This window comes from Argopecten irradians, chromosome 11 (genome assembly GCF_041381155.1).
Source record: "Argopecten irradians isolate NY chromosome 11, Ai_NY, whole genome shotgun sequence".
NCBI lineage: Eukaryota > Metazoa > Mollusca > Bivalvia > Pectinida > Pectinidae > Argopecten > Argopecten irradians.
Window position 1 is genome coordinate 17,607,988 of NC_091144.1, and position 19,133 is coordinate 17,627,120.

At 37.2% G+C, this 19,133-nt stretch overlaps 1 protein-coding gene across 5 annotated transcripts in view; it reads right to left on the bottom strand.

The window, feature by feature from the left end:
• Nucleotides 1-219: 219 nt before the first annotated feature.
• The window catches only part of LOC138334877 (E3 ubiquitin-protein ligase RNF38-like), a 43,407-nt gene continuing 24,493 nt past the window's right edge, over nucleotides 220-19,133 (bottom strand). For 4 of the 5 annotated variants that reach the window (XM_069283698.1, XM_069283697.1, XM_069283700.1 and 1 more), the window contains 7 exons: nucleotides 14,041-14,234; nucleotides 8,109-8,280; nucleotides 7,404-7,718; nucleotides 6,958-7,116; nucleotides 6,620-6,729; nucleotides 6,106-6,412; nucleotides 220-5,898 (listed from right to left, as the gene is read on the bottom strand). In XM_069283698.1, the coding sequence (XP_069139799.1) occupies nucleotides 5,836-5,898; nucleotides 6,106-6,412; nucleotides 6,620-6,729; nucleotides 6,958-7,116; nucleotides 7,404-7,718; nucleotides 8,109-8,280; nucleotides 14,041-14,234 (1,320 nt within the window). In that variant the 3' untranslated portion in view covers nucleotides 220-5,835. Of the gene's footprint in view, nucleotides 5,899-6,105; nucleotides 6,413-6,619; nucleotides 6,730-6,957; nucleotides 7,117-7,403; nucleotides 7,719-8,108; nucleotides 8,281-9,405; nucleotides 11,839-14,040; nucleotides 14,235-19,133 lie in introns of those variants that run through there. The other variant, XM_069283696.1, reaches the window with a different exon arrangement.

Here is a 19,133-nt window from a genome sequence, read left to right on the forward strand (position 1 = left end):
CAAATATTTCTATCCACAAAATTATATCAAAGCTCCAATCCATAAAAGAAAGGACGCACAAATATTTTATGTTAAACAGAATGATGTCATTACAACCATGAAACTTCCATATTGATATGATTGCTGCCACAGTGATCACTAAAATCTGAAGGCAGCAGACTACCGACGGTGAGGTGACCAAGTAATGACTGTAGAGAAACAAACGACACAAGTCAATCGTATAGATATCTGTACTTTATTATTGCTCGACTGTAGTTGTCTGGTTTGGACAAGAGTACAGTTAATATCTGTAAACAATCAAGGTCGTAACAAAGCTAGGGGGGTGCTAAAGGTCAAAGTTCACAGGAGAGGTCATTCTAAGGTCACAGAAGAGGTGCAATGCATCCAGAACCAACAAACCATACAAACTCTTCTGTAAAATAGAAATTGTGCAAATCCTTACATACGATAATTGGTATATAGTACACGTATATAATATATGTAATTTATAATTATATATAACTTTTTGTCTATTGATGATGTAAAGCAGGACAGATTTGCAAAATATATGATAATTATTTTACAGATCGCTGGCCTAGCTATTAAAAGGAGGTAGATAAAGTGCTGCCCTTGCGGGGCTGATGTAGTACTAATGTCTTATTGGCAACGTGAATCAGACGAGGACACATACACTTATTTGTGAAACCTTAAAGTAACTATGAACACTAAACGGAGGTGTGAACTCAAGTGAGAACACCGATGAAAAAAATCAAATTTGATTAAATTGAAAAGTTTTAACTCATTTATTAATACAAAGCACTTTAACAAATTGTGCCTACAATTATTATCAATGTTATAAAAAATGTCAAACAAATTGTCTATTGTGATATGCTCATGATAATCAACCATTTCCCATTATGGCATCATTTTTTTTATTCCTGGTATCAGATCAAATCTCTTTTAAACCCAACATCTAAGAGTGACTGCTACCATACAATATTGGAAATCACATCAATCTCCTGATCATGGAAAATATACTTAGATATTGGGACCGTGGAACAAAATCACAGTTCTCCAAATATTACACTTCACATAGGATTCAATGCCCAAGAAAAAGGTAAAAAGCTATAGTATGTTTAATGTATAAAGATTCTAGTGTTGCCAAGGATCTAAACAAGAATATCATGAAAAATGTTGCCAGCAAGCAAAAAAATATATTTCAGAGCACCAACCCTTCATATACGGAGATTAGTCTGTCACTTTGTATACCTAGCAGGCAATAGTTTGGAAAGGTACAAAGTGCTATAAAATGTGTTTTTGAATGATAATTGTGTCTTTTATAAGGCTGGAAAAGCACTTTAATCTTCCACAAAAATGAACAATTTAATGATGATAAAAATGTGATATCAGAACTAAAGGAATCATGAATGTTATTGCATCTCCGTAGAGGAGGGGTTGATAAGATACTATAAAACTCTGGAACAATACAACTGTATGGGTATAAGAAAATCTCAATGTACACACAAATACATAAACATAGGAAGCTTATGGCCCCAGATCCTTAGTTAAAAACAGCTAGTCCCCTCTCACATTCTTAGAGAATTAGGAGAACATCGATATAATTGTTATATACTCCCAGAGTTTTGCTATTCAAGTGGCAAGTAAATTTCTCAAATCTTGTCAGTATTGTCAAATATGTTTCTATATTCAAAACCAACCGACAGTTGGCTCTGACAGACCCTTCCCTTTTATGAGGAAATCGAGCAGGAGCAAAGTAATAGAAGAGTATTATGCCTTTAAGAGAATTCAAAGTGAGCAAAAACTTATTTAAGATATTAACATATATTTAAACAATACTTAATCAAGTGAAGGCAACAGTCAAATAACTTTTGATATTTCAAATATAAATACATTTTTATATATCTTAAATCTGTTTCTAAATCTGTCTGTAAACTTAATTTTATGTTTGTCCTCACCCACATTAGCAAATGACAGCTAGTACCCTTAACCAAAGCGACATTTCAAAATCAGGTAAGAACAGGGCGTAAAACACCCTACAGAATGTGATGAGTCAGAGATACATGTGCCTGTATTGTAACAGTGTTTGTACAACAGAACATGTTCAAAGGAGCTGCCCTCTCCTTACACAAATTAACTGTCATCACAACCAAATCACTAAGTAAAATATCAGTTAGCTTAAAATGTCCTTAATATTTCATTTTTACATTTAATATCTATCAAATGTCTTTTGAAGTTTACTTTCAAGTCACAATTTTATTCACCTAGAATGATGATTTAAAAGTATAAAATTACGATTGTCTGCCACCCCTGTCAGCTTCATTTACTCAGATGCTACTGGAAGATTGGAACATTTTTGGAATAACTTCAAGTTCTGGTCAATCAAATCATTCAAAATAACTCTGCCCTGGAATCTAGTGGAAATCCCTGAAATTCACACTTGCTAAGCATGATCACTCAACAAGCAGCACATAACATAATGTTTAAAAAAATCTCGTCAAGATTCATGTTATAGCAAGCTTAAACTTTGAAATCTAAATGAGAAAACAAGATATATACAATATTCTTTTAAATATAGCAAAAGAATGATTATAATGTGAAATTGTAAAATTTGTAAACAAAATATGCACTTAACATAATACATGTAAATGTTGTAACAACACAAGCGACAATAATGGGTTATAATGGTGACGCTGGGTCACAAACAACGAACACCCATCACGGTGAATATCTCTAGTTCTGTTTATCCAACTCTTTTACCCCTTAAAAACTATGATGAACTTTTCTAATGTTTAAATTAGGAAAGTGGAAATATTTCTATAAGGGTAAAAGAGTTAATATGTCACTGTCAAATCATACAAATTAGTTTAAGAACTGCCCAAACACCTGGGCACAAACCAATGTTGAACACCTGAGACTGGTCAGCGACAATAAACTGGACTAGATACATTTGTTACATTAATGTTGTTCAAAGTTGTTTCCCTTTATGGACCACCATACCCTAGTTAAATGAGCCAATCTCTAAACACAGCCCGTTACACGAAATGCTGACAAAAACAAAATGGGAAACAAGTAACAAAGGGAGGTAACTAGTGGTAATGTCACTAAACAAAATATCTCTTGGGCCCAACCCATCAAAGCTTTTCTTCCATGTAAAGGAATATTTCAAATAACCAAATCACTTGTAAATACCCTTTTAAATTAAGTGATTGTTTAAAATCATGTATTTTGAGACTATTGTTAATGAACAATGTATGGGTACATTGAGGGGCTGGGCCCTGGGGTAGGAGTAAAGGGTGGGGTATAAGGAGGGAAGACTGAAGATACAAATAATTCTACTCTACCAATGATTTCTAGGTAACTTTGATTAACACTTAAAACCTTATAAAAATTTACGTTTTTTGACAATTATCATAATTTGACAAATATTTATTCAATCTAAACAAGAACTGTTTTTGTTAAAGTCATAGCAAAGATTATTTCCCCTAGAAAATGCTTGAAAAATAATATGGTTGTCCAGTTGTTACTAAATATCAAAGAGGAAAAGGGACTTTTGGGAAAAAAAATTATATTACTAGTATAAAACTTTCACGAATCAAGAAAAAGTACACATCTCATGCTTTGGTATATGAATACACATAAAATTCACATACAATGTGGAAGCAAATAATATGGTACAATGGCTTAAATGTCACTATGTGAGAATGATATTTAACTATGTACCGTATTCTCATAAAAATCAAACAATTTATACAGAAAACTTTTGTACTAGGAGTATGGAGAACAAGTAGAATTTTATGCCATTACACATATTTTTGGCATGCTATTACAATAATTTGAATGTTGATATGTATCCTGGTAACCCCCACATATGGAAACAGATTGTACTTGGGACATTCTATTGAGGAAATGTGGGGATGAACAGGAGTGCATGAGAGGTATTTAGTTTACGACTCCCTAAACCCATACACCCCTAGAATTTCACATTGTAATGTTCCATACCTTGAACTAGAAGAGTCAAAATGTGTTTTCAGGGGTGAACGACTTAAAATAATAAAAATCTTTTAAAGTCAGCTTAGACAGACAAATTAAATTGGTAAACAATAACAAAAAAAAGTTGTTTGTTTTACTTACTACTGGCCATAAATTCAGTTTTAATTGTTTATCGATTTACCAATGACAAGAGACCAAAGATTCCTTCAATTCACAAGTAATGGTAAAATGCATATACGTTATTATTATTGATAACAGTGGATGTTTTGAATATAAATTTGTGCAGATTTAAGCTTGATACAAATCATGATGAAAAAACATGCACAATATTTATCTTTGCCAAAATATGAGTGGCATCTGAAGCCCACAAAATATGATGATATACATTTGTATGGCACACAAGGGAAATGTGCTAGTTTTATACAAACATGAGACAGTAAAAATATACTCTGTGTACGCCTACAGAAAGGGGATATACTAAAGGATAAACAAACATACCAAACCCAAGTGTCTACAGGTAGGTTACATGTGGACAGGTAGATATAATGTCTACAAGTAGATGTAAAATATCAACAGTGAAAAAAAATGGCTACAGGTAGATTTAACATGTGTAAATGGCCAGTCAGCTACTTTCGTTAACCAAGGACATTTGCTACTTTGCTGAACAGGCCTGCTTCACAAGTTAGGATTACTGTTTTTTCTGAAATCTATACGATTCCCAAACCTTACATTTTCAGTGATTACACTGCTACCCCTGAAAACAACCAATAACTACCTACAAGAACAAATACACAAAAACAAGTTTTGTTCCTCCTGTCCTTTTTTCTCAACTAATAAAGGTTTGCCACAGTGTCATCTGTTCTTTAAGATAGCTATAAAGATAGCTATTCACTCCCACATCATGTGTTGCAATCATTAAGTCATATTTTTCAAGAGAAAACAGTGTAAATTTTGTAATATTTCTCCTCAGGAGCAGACAACTCTGTAATTTGCAAAGATGGGATAATGTTAATGGGTATGTTATAGGTTAGGATATTCTAATAATGCTGGCCCATATATATACATATCTAGTACATAAATTGTCATATATCTCGATATGGCTGATGTTTTTACACCTATTTGATACTTTCAATATTCACTGCTTTTGTTCTATTTTGCTGCTAAATGATGTAACTCTTAAACAACCTGTTAGTGATGATGTTGTTAGCGATGATGATGATGAAGATGACGATGATTAACAATGAATAGACTGGGCTTCTAGATGTGTTATAAACAAAAAAATAACAAAACATCAAAAACAATCGAGTAACATTTAAAAAACTCAATGAAAATACAACTTGTTCCCGATCATATCTGACAGGGAAACAAATGCATGTTACAATGAACTTGCTAATTAATCAATTCAACCATTGGTCACATCATCTTTAGTTTGTTTGAACTGTTCAATATTTGTAATGCACCATTTTACAATAATAAGTAGCCTTTTGAAAAAAAATATATAGAAAAAAAAAAAAAGGAAAAAAAAGAAAACATGTCAAGTTGTCTGCTAGACATCTTCCATTCATGATATCATAAATGCTGTGTAGTACAGTTCATTCATTGTAGTCACTCCATTTTATATATAAAATGTTTCTTTCATCTAATCAGCAGCAACTCCTCAGAGGTGTTCCCGGGACATGTTTTCCTCAACCTGCTGCTTTGGAAATAAACAAGATGTCTGCTCATCCTATCACCACAGTGTCTCAGCCTGTGATAAGTGTGTCTGATAGGTGTAACAGCCAAACTGTAAATTTAAGTGTAACAGCCATGCAGAACTGACTGGCCATAGTCATATACATGTAACACTTAATCTGATTGGCTGGCTACCTCTGCTGCATCTGCACGACAAATAGGACAGGTTCTGTTTGTCTGAAAAAAACAACAGAATTTGTTAATCCAACAGATATTATTAACCTTTTTTTTTATAAACACCTACATATAACATGAAACATCTACAAAAAAATTCCACCAAGTATGTCTTTATAAATAGATTTTCTTTTTTAAATTTGAAATAATATTTGCACCTAAAATTTGATATATAAACTGAAAGATTTTGATTGCGTGAAGCCTACATACCTTGAGCCACTTGTCGACACATTTTGTGTGAAATTCATGACTACATGGTAGAACACGAAGAAGTTGGCGGTTCTCAAAGTCACACATGCACACCACACAGGAGGTTTGGTCCATGCCTGAGTGATGTGTCTCCTTGTTGAACCTGTAAGCGGGCAGCTGGTCGATCTCTAACTTGGTCAGGCCCTTAGGCTTGGCGTCTCCCAGTCTCTCTGCTAGATTCAGTAATGCCTCGTAATTTTCTACCTCTGTTGCGTCTTCTCGGAAATCGCGTCCAAATCTTGGCAGTGGTGGGTTACCCAGCATGGCACTGAAAACAATAACAGGACAATTGTAAGGAAAGTCAGTGAATGATTAATTCTATAAAGAATGGATCATTACTAAGAACATATCAATTACAGTAAAGATAATATTTTACATCAAATAAATTCTGTGTAAAATTTTATGTAATCCAATGACACAGAATTACTGTTCTGCAGTGCTTACAAATTGATCAAACAGGAGTGGTAATACTTACAGGAAGTGGAGCAGGAACCCTGGGTAGGGTGGTGGTGGAGGAGGTATGGAGCGTAATCTACCATTGCGGCCAGCCGTTCGGTGGCGTGCATAGTATCTGTGAAATGGTCCCTGTAACACAAAATAATTCATTGAATACACAACAAGCAATGAACGAAATCATGCAGTTAATTCAGATGGATAACATTATTTAAAAGTAGTGCTGTATATACAAGATAAATTGGGACTAAAACTCCCTTCCCAGATATGACAATAATTTCTATAGGAACTTTTGTTTATTCAAATCAAAGGACAAAATATAGGTCACATTGACCTAGTTTGCTTGTGCTAGATACTCACATAGATATCTTGAGGGGAGGGGTGGACCATGGGCTCCTGAAGGAGGACTGGGGGTGTGGCAGTGAAGGCTGTGGCCCCAGGGTGGTGCTGGTGTAGAGCTGCTTGAAGGGGATAGGCATGGCGGTGATCAGATATTAACTGGACTTCTTCCTCGTGACGCTGTAACACACATTTAAAACCATCATAAACAAGTCATTTTTTTTCATAATATGTAAAATGAATTAGAATTACCCTGGCAAGTTTTAATATTCTTCATAAAATCTTGATTTAATCCATATATGTAATTTGTTTGAAACAGAAAAATTTAAATAATGACTTTGAAATTCGCAAAGTGTACCAATGTCCCTGCCATTATATGAATTCAAGGCTAGGGATTACACTAAATGCTTCACCTTTTCATGCCAAAAGCAGGCATCAAAAATCTTAACATTAAGAAGGAAACTTACCTGATGTGTAGAACCGGGGAACTGTGGTGGTCGCGAGGCCAACTGATGCTGAGGTATATGGCTAGTGGAGTGAGGGGGTTGAAACATGGGTGGTATAGAGTTTGGATGGATGGGGATTTGCTGAATGTTACATGATGGGATCTGCTGCACCCCACAGGACGCAGGGATCTGGACATTACATGTAGGGATGGACCACGTCGGCTGACTATTACACACAGGGAGGTGGCCCGCGGCCGTACACATCGTGATCTGGTGGGGACCGGTGCACACTGGGATACCATAGGGTGCCATGGTAACCGGAGCAGACACAGGCACCTGAGGAAAAAATAAGCAAATTTCTTTAAAGCATAGATATATCAATTTTCATCATTTACCATAGGACTGAATCCATTTTAACAACTTCGGCATGAAAAAAGTATAAATTTTCTTACTGTAATAAAAAGGGTTGCTATTTCACATTACATTACAATGTAATAATCTTTACACTATTTCTAATCTAGGCTTTACAATTATAAAATAAACAGTAAGTATAATGATATCTCCACTATGATTTAAAAATCATATATAGAATAACACCAGCAATGTCAAAAACAATTTCTTACATTCAAGAAAGTTACCTCCATTTAAAGTCGAACCTATCCACACATTAATATAATTTACATGTCTGCCACTAACTGAATCAGTTGTTGAGGTGTTGGTACTCACTCGGTCTACGTCCATGAGGACTGGCTGTTGTACTGACTGGTGGTGAGGAGGCAGGGCCGCCGGGTGAATCTGTTGACCCATCATGTTTGGGGGCTGGAACGCACGCCGCTCCGGGGAACCCTCATTGTGGTGTAAAATGTTCCTTTCTCTTGTGCGCCGTCTCGTTCCAGGGCTAAAATGTCAAAATAAATATTCTAAAGATCAACTACCATTTGATAGAGAAAGACTCGGTAGCAAGAAAACTTGACACACCATTATAGCAGATATAGACTCAGCTCTTCCTTACAAAGGTTTGCAGTTGAACAACGTGTAAGAGACCACCTAGAGAATGTCTGTGTTACTGTTCTAATGAGAGCCTATCATAACACAATTGATCATCTATAATCCAGAGCTTACAGACTGATGTGATTCCATACGTATCATTATCAACAATATTGTTACATTATCGAAACCTGTACAATCTGGAAATATATCTAATTTAAACCAACATACAGCTCCCTGTTGTGTTCAAGGTAGACTAGCCATTTTGTATTCATACCAACCTCAGGTTATTATGAACGGTGTGTATGTGTGTGTGGGTGTGTCTTTGAACAAGCTGTAAACCCTCACAAATCAATATGGAATAATCCGGACTGATCAATGGTATTCAACAAAGGGGACATAGCTATTGCTGTATCTTCAATAATCTGACTTCACAGAGAGAATAAAATCTTAAACATGGTGATTAAATATTCTGTCAGATTCGGCTAAATGAAAGGCAGAATGTTGTTAATGATCCCTAATTAGTGGAATTTCAGCAGCGTACAAAATATCACTAGCATCTACGACCTGTGTCATGTAAAACTGTGAAGATGTGTAGCAAGCAACATAACAAATTTTAACCACCATGAAATAAAACTGTTAAATTTTTATAGGCAAACACATCTGCTCTTTTTTAGTGTTATCATGAAAAGCTTGAAATGGAATTTTGTTTTGTGTCATTGGTTTTTTTGACTTGCTTTTTTGTTCAATTCATGTTGATTTATTTCATCTAACATAACTGTATTGTTTTTTTGCATTTTTTTTGCAGGGTTTTGTTTTCAAATTTCTTTTGTATAAGTGAAGATTCTGAATGTAAATGGTTTAACTCTCTGGTGGTTTATGCTTGTATAAACTGTGTTTAGAGAAATGAGGTTTAATTTCTAAAAGAATGCCTATCACCACAACAAGCCCTGATGTGTTTTACACCGTAATGGAATTAGCTTGCAGGAAAGCCTACAGAGGCAGGTCCCCATGATCTATTTACGGCAAGTTTTACCAAAGGCGACAAGATGGCTGGGGCTGAAGTCGCTGCAGTATCATCGTTCGGGCCGTGTGACGGATTACAGTACAGAAACGACGTAACAGACGTTGGGGTGACAGCTGCTGGTTCAATATGAACGACTGAATCCTTAATAGCCCAGCCTCCCGGAAACTGATCTCCCTCGTCCCTTCAACTTCCTGTAAGATCTGTGCGATGTGGTGGTAGCGTCTACCCTGTGCCATGGCAGACCCAGTTATGAAGCCTCTCAGCATTGTGTGTGTCACTATATAAGATGACTGGTTGAGCATACTGGCAATGGTATCTAGAAGGGTCACTAGGTCCTGATATTCATTCCGCATGGTCAGCTCCAAGTAGACCCAATGGTGACACTCCTCATAAAAACGGGCCTGAAGCTGACGGAAAAGGATACGCAGAGAATGAGCCACTCTCCTTGGAACCATAGGTCTATCTTCCCAAGGTGTCCTTGTACCAGTGGTATCTGCTCCTTCTAGATTATTTTCATTTCTGGTAAAATTTTCAGCAGCACAATCCCTGTTCATATCTCCAGCAAGATTACACCTGGTCATCCTCTCCGTATCATCATCATCAGTGGTCATCCTATCTGAAGCAACATTATCAGTGGTCATTCCATCCATAGTGGCACCATCGCTTATCATACTCCCCCTGGCAACGTTATCCCTTGTCATCTGTGCTGTAACATCAGCAGTGCCCCTACCTTCCCCCATGTTTGTCCCAGGACTGTCTTGTTGTCGATGGATACCTTCCCGAGAAATTATGCTGCCTGCTACCAAGCACACCCATCTGAAGGCTTCACTCCACAAAGCTGAAACATTGTGTATCCAGTTACCGTTTTCTGGATACCTGCCATTTTGTGAGTGTCGAGTTGCTGAGGGTGGTGGGACAGGTTCTTCTATCTCAGTCAAATCAACATCATCAGCATCTAGTTCAATTCTTTCTGTATGAAAAGATGCCAATTCAGCAACTCTATGTGCATCAAACATTTGAAGGGGACCATTTGAACTTTGACCACTACCTTCATAACCAAGGTTAGGGTCCGTCTCTATGTCATTGTTAGCAAGACTTTGGATTGAATCTTGGTTTCCTTGAAATCTGCTATAAGGAGGACTGTTTGACAAATAAGTCATACTTTGGTTTGGTAAATGACCTTGAGGAGTCCTTCCTGTATTTGGATTTACAGCCTGAGGAGCCATAACATAGGTTTGTGACTCTGCCTGTGGAGGCCTACTATATGATTGTTGCTCCACCTGTTGAGCCATATCATACCCTCGTGGTGCCACTTGTGGGGCCATATTATTATGCAAATGAACACTATATTGGTTTTGTGGTAAGACAGAATGGTTTTGTGCCCACGACCTCCCTTGATATATGGATTCTCCAAAGAGATCGTGGTTCTGAACTGCACCATGTGACCTGACCTCTACTGGATCTCCTGCTTGCTGAAAAGCCTGATCCTGGAGAGCTGTTGGATGGATGGGACTGTCTGTCTGTCTCTGTAAATGTTCTCTTGACAAAGGTACAGGTGGAGCAAACTCATTTTCTTGTTGAAGTGAGGCATAATTCTCACTGTATCCTGCATATGGGGAAAATGTCTGCATTGAATAATTTTCGCTTTCACTTCTGCTGTAGTTATAGTCATGACTATTTATAATTCTGGTAGGAGCTACAGGTGTTGTTGGTTGTAGATGAATTGTTCGTTGCTGTGTGCTTCCATTGAAGTAAGGATGAAACCGTCCGTCAGTACTGAGTTGGTGTGATGATGGCATGTCTTGTTCGCCAGAATAAACCTGACCTGGAGGACAGTGTTGCTGTGAGCTTATAGGACACGGCTGTCGATGCTGAAAATCTAATGCATCACAAACTGGATTGGAAATGATCTGATAGGCTAGCTGTGGTTCCAGTGCTGAAGGAAGGTGCTGTGCTCCTCGTGCAGATTGTTGATGCTGAACTCTTTGTGCTAAATTTTGGTGCTGAACTCCATGTGCTGACTGTTGATGCTGAGCTATCTGTGATAACTGTTGATATTGAACTCCATAAGTTGTTTGTTGGTGCTGAGTCCCATGTTGCGGTATATACATGAATTGTCCAGCACAAACCTCCAAAGCACAGCCATCAATACCTGCTTCTCTAAACATCAAAACCTGTCTTCCTACAGGCACAAAGTTACTAGGCATCATCTCCATGGTCAGTGGACTACCAGACAAAACTGGCATGGCCACAGATATGGGGCCAGTAGGTCCCTGCACCACTGGGGTACCAGCACTCCAACTACTCGCCATTTCACTACACTACACACAAAACATTGAAGAACTTTATGAGAGACTGTAGAAGAGATACAGAATTTACTGTGCCAAAATGCATGCTTGTTTTGTTACCAAGCAACCAGCACAGGCCACATTCTGCAGCAACAATTACATTGTGACGTCATCACAGCTAATGATGACATCATCAATAATGAACCAAAGAGGTCAACTGAGGTCATACTCTTGTGACATCACAATGGTTAATTTCCCGTACTTTTGGTTAAGGGGGAAGACATTGTGAACATATTTTATATATGCAGGAATCTCAATAAATCCATGAAATAATCAAATATTGTGATGAATGCTTTTAACTACATTTTGAGAACATGTTTAAAAAGAAACCTGTTTTAATGATGAATAAAGGGTTTAATTTGCAAATTCACACAATGCACTTTTCATGCTCTTTTTTTCTGATAAGGGAATCAGTGAGCTGCATTTTATGATTAAATAGATCTGATTTAGATTCTATCTATTATAACTTGAAGAATTAGCTCCTATTCATTTGTGATTTTAGATCTGATTTAGACTCAATGTTTTCAACAAAATTATGTGAAAATCATGATGAAGCTGTTGGGTTATTTAGGGTAGTGTCGTCCCTAACTGTTGACAACATTCTTTGCTCTAGCTAGCTGGCACAGTCATTAGCACCAGAAACTGAGAGGTTCTATTCACACCAAAGATGTTAATTACTTCTTGCCAACGAAATTAGATTCCAGCATTAGGCTGGCTTTCTACCTTCAACAATTGTGTATGCTAGTGATGAATTAAAGCAAGCCACTGGAAGGCCCTAATGACATCTCCAATGTTTACCCCGTTGTGTCCTTGTTGCAATATCCGTGTCCATTACCAACACATACATATTCAGCTACCTATCACAATATAGCTCTTCATCTCATTAGTGATACAAATTGTTCAAAAACAGATCATTCACAAAACCGTGAACATGTGTCTCGATGAGCAAAGCCTAATTAGCCGTTCAAAATTTCTACATTACAAATTTTCTTTTTTTTTTTTCCTTTTTTTTTAATGTTTCAATATACCCTGGATTGCTTAACATAAATAAACTCTTTTTATTTTATACATCTTTACAGCTATTGACCCATAAATCAAGGTAAAATAGTTAATCAGGTTATTTTGTGTTCTTAACTAAAAGTGAGGCTCTGGTGGCCATTTTGGATTTCTCAGAAATTATATATCGCACATCTACACATCATAGGCTGTATTAGTTTTGAGAAAATCTCTGGATTATGTTATAATTTTTATGATAATTAGTAGTTGTTCTAGAAGTCAATAAAATATCATGACATTTATTTTAATTTCTAACTTTTAATTTTCTCTTGAACCTTAGGTTCACTGATAGTTGCTGTTATGATCTTAGTCCTAAGTGTAATTCATTCTCTTTTGAACTACATTGCAAGTCATCAAGCATTTATTCATTCATCTTTTTATAAAAAAAACACAACAGGCCTACTGATATTTATATTCGCTACTGAAAACACTTAATCTTCACAGAGCATCATGTAGATGTCAAACTAAACCTAAAACAACATCAATAAAATTCACTAGATATCAAACAACAATAAAACTAAAACAATTGTATATCTTGGCATATTTCTCTGGTCTAGAACAACTATGCTTACTAGATATGAAACAACCATCCATCTTTGAATAATTCACTTGACCTAAAATGTATCTGTGTATAATTCATGCCTTCATATTGAAACAGTGTATTTATAAACACGTTCCTATCTAAATGCATGGTTTTCCAATACAGTCGCTGTGTGGCCTAAAGCTATTGTTTACCAACCTTAATGCACTCAGCAATGTATGGCATAGTAATGCTTGTGTGCGAGAGTGCATGTGTTCTTGTGTGCTATGTGTCAACTTTCTGCAAGCCTAATGTAAATGTGTGCATGCATATGTGCATGCTAATATACGACACATATACAGATAACAAATATTGAACTTCTGTAAGCCTTGTGTGTGAAGGTGTGTGTGTATGTGTGCAGGCTATACGATAAAACATAACAGGAAGATTGACTTTCTGCAAGATCTATGTGTGCATGTGTGTATACACATATGCCTGATACATTATGACACATATAAACAGATAACAAATATATTGACCATTTTAGACTCCTACTATAATCAGTTTGAGTGTATGCATGTGTACATGCAAATATTATGGCACGTATAACAGATTTTCAGATATTGACCTGCTGCAAGCAATTAAGTGTGTGTGTGCACGCGAGTGTATGCATGTGTGCGGGCTATATTATGACATGAAAAACAGATTAGAACTACTGACCTTCTGCGAGCCCTCGGAGTATTGCTTCGGTCGGAGGACGTCCTACGGAGACTTGCAGCTCTGCGCCTCACTCCTCCAACCCTCGTGTTCTCTGTTAGCGATTCCCAGTTCTGTGAAGGGGGTGGACTCGGAGAGTTGGTCAAATCAATGTAACTTCCCGAGGTTTTGCGTCGCTTTCGACTTGGGCTCTCACTCTGAAAGTTGTACAAGCAAGCCATTATATGCTTCCGTTTTCAATCAGTCTGTTGTATTGATTGTATGCCAAGCTGAACCAGCATGTTATAGACCCTACACACACTATTCCTTCCTACCATACTCTTTCTATCGCAGTACTAATCAATCCCCTTTGTTCTCAGTCTCATTTTCTGCTGCTCGTTGCCTGCTTCCTTCTCCCCATCACTACAGATATCTGTCCCTGCTACACAGGCTATGTCCACAACTTTACAGCTTTCTATCAGTCAGGCTTAATTATTTCTGTGCACAATATATTTTCCTATTACTTTCAGTCTACCTTGAATGCATTGTTTCTACAGACTTTTCCTTCACACTATCTTGTTTATCTATATACCTATATAATTAAACTGTTCTCTTTGCTACTACATTCTGTCTATCTGGTTTTGTTCTGTAGACACTAAGAGCTGATACCAAACCACAGGTATGTACAATATGTACCATATCTACCTCCTAATACAACATAATTCAAAACTCAAACACATGACTGTACGGGGTCACTTCTAACAAGGGCCGACGCTAACAAATATCATACACATTATGGTGCCAAACAAAAAACTTTACAAAATCATAAGTAGAGTTTTCCTTGCAGTCCCCGTATTCTATTGGTAATTCTTTAAAGCTTCCACAAGGTTTCTAGCTAAGCTTTAAACAGGATAACAGAAATCAGCCTACTTTTTCTTTGTTTTTGTTGTTTGCGGTACTTTAAATTCCTGTTTCATGATTCACTCCAACCACTGTAAAGGTAACTAGCATAGGTAAGCTTTCCTTTGTCCTGCACCATCAGATTTGGTCAAAGGGGACATGATTATCGTATCTATTGATCTGGATAAGGGAGGACTCATCTGGACTAGGAAGGACTCGCCTGGACTAGGAAGGACTCGCCTAAAACTAGGAAGGACTCGCCTGGACTAGGAAGGGACTCGTCTGGACTAGGAAGGGACTCGTCTGGACTCAGACGGGACGTAATTAAAGAGCCTTCAGATCTGGACTAGAAAAGACTTAAAACACAAAGATCATCCACCCTTAAAAAAAACTTATGCACCATTAATATAACTTTACTCACACCCTAAAACAGAATTCATTCAACTTTCCAAACTTTTGTGATCATATATAACATTTGCCTTCCTACATCTGCACAGTTGGTGTGTATACATGACAAAGCTATGTAAACAATATCTAAATTGGTAGATCACTGACCCAAAGTATAATATATATACATAGACATCTTGACTAGGTATGTTGATCTGCACAATCTAGCAAACATTATGTTCAGTCTTGAAAATCAAAATATTCAATATTCTAAATTCTGAGAAATCCTAACAAATTATTTATGATTATATATGTCTAAGAAAGGTTCATATCACTTTAGAATGAATAATGACATACACCTCATGAGTGCCGGTTATTTTTAAATTTCATAATATGTATATGGTGTACACATGCCAAGTACAATATTGATAACAGTGGCCGAGTTTCCCTATCTCTAGGGTTGGGGTTGTTTATACCATCGGGGCCCTCTGGTGATTGGTGGGTGTAAAGGTCCTAGATTGGTTGGGAGAGGGCCGTATGTGCCGACAGGAGAAAAAATTCCCATGGTGTTTTCTGTCTTCTGATGTTTTGCTTGGTGACCTCATTCTTCAAACACATGTGTGTACACTGTACACAGAGCTTGGCTCTCTCATTTATTCTCCTGGTTCATGACTACAATTTAAATTTAAATTTATTTTAAGCTGCATTGTGTGGCCATTGTGCCTGGGGAGGGGACCTGGAAGGCAATGCTGTGTTGCTTATCTTTTGTGCTGGCATGTGAACCCTGGGGCATGGCATTGTTGGTTTATACTGACAACTGTGGTCAATGCCCACTCCTTCAACTTGACCTATGTCCACCTTTTACAGGGGTCGAAGCTTGTCTCAGTGGTCAATGCTATATGGCCTAAAGCCACGTCACAGCCAGAAACTTTTCTCCAAGTTACTCTTTCACCCCTCTAAGTGAGCCTGGCCCAGATCTGAATAGTTGGGTCTACTGTTGGCATTCAAGGATGACACCACTGATATCCTGGGGAGGGGGTGTCATTTCCCCTAAAGTCATTAGTATGAGTCAAGGGAGCTTATCTGCTTCATCTGTGCCAGGGCTCCAGGGGTCCCCTCTGCTTAATAACCCGCATAACCCAGGCTTTATCAGGCAGCCTTTCTGGCATAAAGGAAAATGTCACACAACCCAACCCAGATCCCACAACTATAATACACAACTCCGGTACTTTACACAGTAGTCAGAAAAGACAGAAAGTTGGACAGACAGAACCTAAACACATGTCTACGCCTAGTGTATGACTAAAAGCCTCACTAACACCTAGATAAGGACAGAAACACAGAAAAATAAAATCTACCTCCATACAGATACATTTTCATTACTGAGAAAGATAGAAAATTAAAAGAGAAATCTATTAGGAAGTTAGAAAGAATGGAAGGCCACGTAACATTTATACATCTAAATAGAATCTACAAGGCATATACAGATAAGGAAGAACAGAAGGAGAAAAGGAAGAATAAAACATTAAACAGATATAAATCAAGGTGTCAAATTTAGGTTACTAGGAAGTGGAATGAAGAAAAGAAAATTACAATCTTTATCTAAGGAAAGAAAGAATCAAAAATGAACAAATACAATCTACACCATAGATCTACAGACAATGAAATAAACCTTAAGCTGGGCATACTATCATCATTAAATCGGAGCATTGAAACCAGAATATCGGTGTGATCAGCCGATAGTCACAGAGGTGCACAGAGCCCAATAAAAAACACACAAGATCTTAGATGATAGATCAGCGACATTCTATTCAAGTCAATGATAACTTTTTCATTCAGGCTGGTGCTCAAAAAATAATAACCATATACCCTAGAAAGCTAATAATAGTTGTACATGAGGGCTAGACGCTTTCTTCTGATAGGGCAAAATATGTGGTCTTCAGTTCAGTAACCAACATGAATTGCGGCATTCAAAGGTACCTTTTAAAAGAGACAATTTAGTTGGTATTTCCGGTTCATTCCAATAGCATGGGCTCACCAAGCTCTCAGTTTGTTGATAGCAGTAGTGCTGTTGGCAGTAATTCTAGGCATACAAAGGAGCTCAAAAACCTAACACCGACCAGTAAATTCATTTAATCTGATCACACAAGCTATATAGGCCGTCCTTTATATATAAGCTCGAGTATTAGTTTATTCAGCCTGAAAACATCAAGGGGACCAGGCATGTCGTGCACATAAATATCTACTGTGAAATGTTAATAACATATATAAATTATTATGAACTATCAGCTGTCTTTGTAAGCCTTGAAAAGGCTTCATTCATTATTAATACTGTTTTAATTATGAAATTTGCACACACAAAAATGACGGATCCTCATGCCTGGAGACCGCATAGCACAAAGGAATCTATTTTTCGTGAGAAAATTATCATGTATACTTCCAGGCCCCAGGCTCCATATAAAATACACTAAATACTGACTAGGCCTGTCGACCTCCACTTTCATCCCTTCAGTAGAATACATCAAATAAATAAAACTTTGTGTGCTAGCTGAAATATATGGTCGAGGTTCTTTATTTAAAAGTCAATTTTCTATCCACTTCCCTATCTAGAAACCCACATAGTTTTGGTCAACAGAGTCAGGCAGCTGGCTGTGTTGGCTGTGGTGTACAGCTAGGCTTGTGTTACTGGTGGAGTGCTGGTATTGATCATTCCCACATACAATATTCTCTCTCTCCCTCTCTCTATCCTTCTAACAGGCCTTATGGCCTCCAGCTCTCCAAGGCTTTCTGGGGCCACAGAAGGGACACAAACGCCCATGTAAAGTCACACAAACAATGCAAATGTTAAGTAAAAAGAACTTTAAATAAATAAAACAAATAAAACTGTTATCAAATTTTCTGGCCGTAGATACTTAACACATTGAAATACAGAAAAATCTTATTTACATTACCCCATAGTGCCCCCTTGGATACATGGTAACAGCTATTTATCAGAATAAAGCACAGAAGGGTGGATTCCAATTAGGGCCCAGTTTCAAAGCATTTCTGGAAGAATAACTGTGGCTTTTTAAGATCTTTTACAAACGTTGAAAACGGTACAACGTTTTGTGAAAGGCGCCGTGAACTTTAAATTTTTATCTCCCTTTGTGTCGATGGGCCTGAGTAAAGATTGTAAACCGGGTTACTACCAGCAAATCAATGACCTATTAACTAAACCTATTGATTTCCAAAGTCGAACTAGCTACCAGCAAAATCTGAAAATAGCTATATATTCCTAGGAATTTCTCACATCAAAATTAGAATTTGTATCTAGAGCTTCACACAACAAGACGTTACTTTGCTGGGATGCCTCAATTTGACTCCTGCACAAGTCGGTGGAGTCCTGCCGACATTCAGTAAATATTAGTTTAGTTTATCATTCAATACTTCACCCCATACAGCTGCTGCCTAGCTAACATGGTTGCTTGCTGAGAACAATGACTTCTTTTTAAAATTTTAAATATATCAAATGCCGATTCCTACATGCTAAAATTCAGAGAAATTGAATTCATTGTCACTATTGACAAAGCTACCAGGAATGAGTCATACCTGAAGTATTTATGTCATACCTATCTTGTGGTCAGCACTCACCATTAGCTCTTGGGTGAATCATTTATTTGATCTGGACAAAATTAAAACCAAATCCTTAAGAACCATCTAAATATATAAATAAATATATGTATATTTCACTAAAAGGAAACTTCCACTCTACCCAGACTGTACCGTGGGGGGCTTATGTATCAAACCAAACTTTCAATGAATCTCCTTAATTCATCCTGAAATCTTGTATC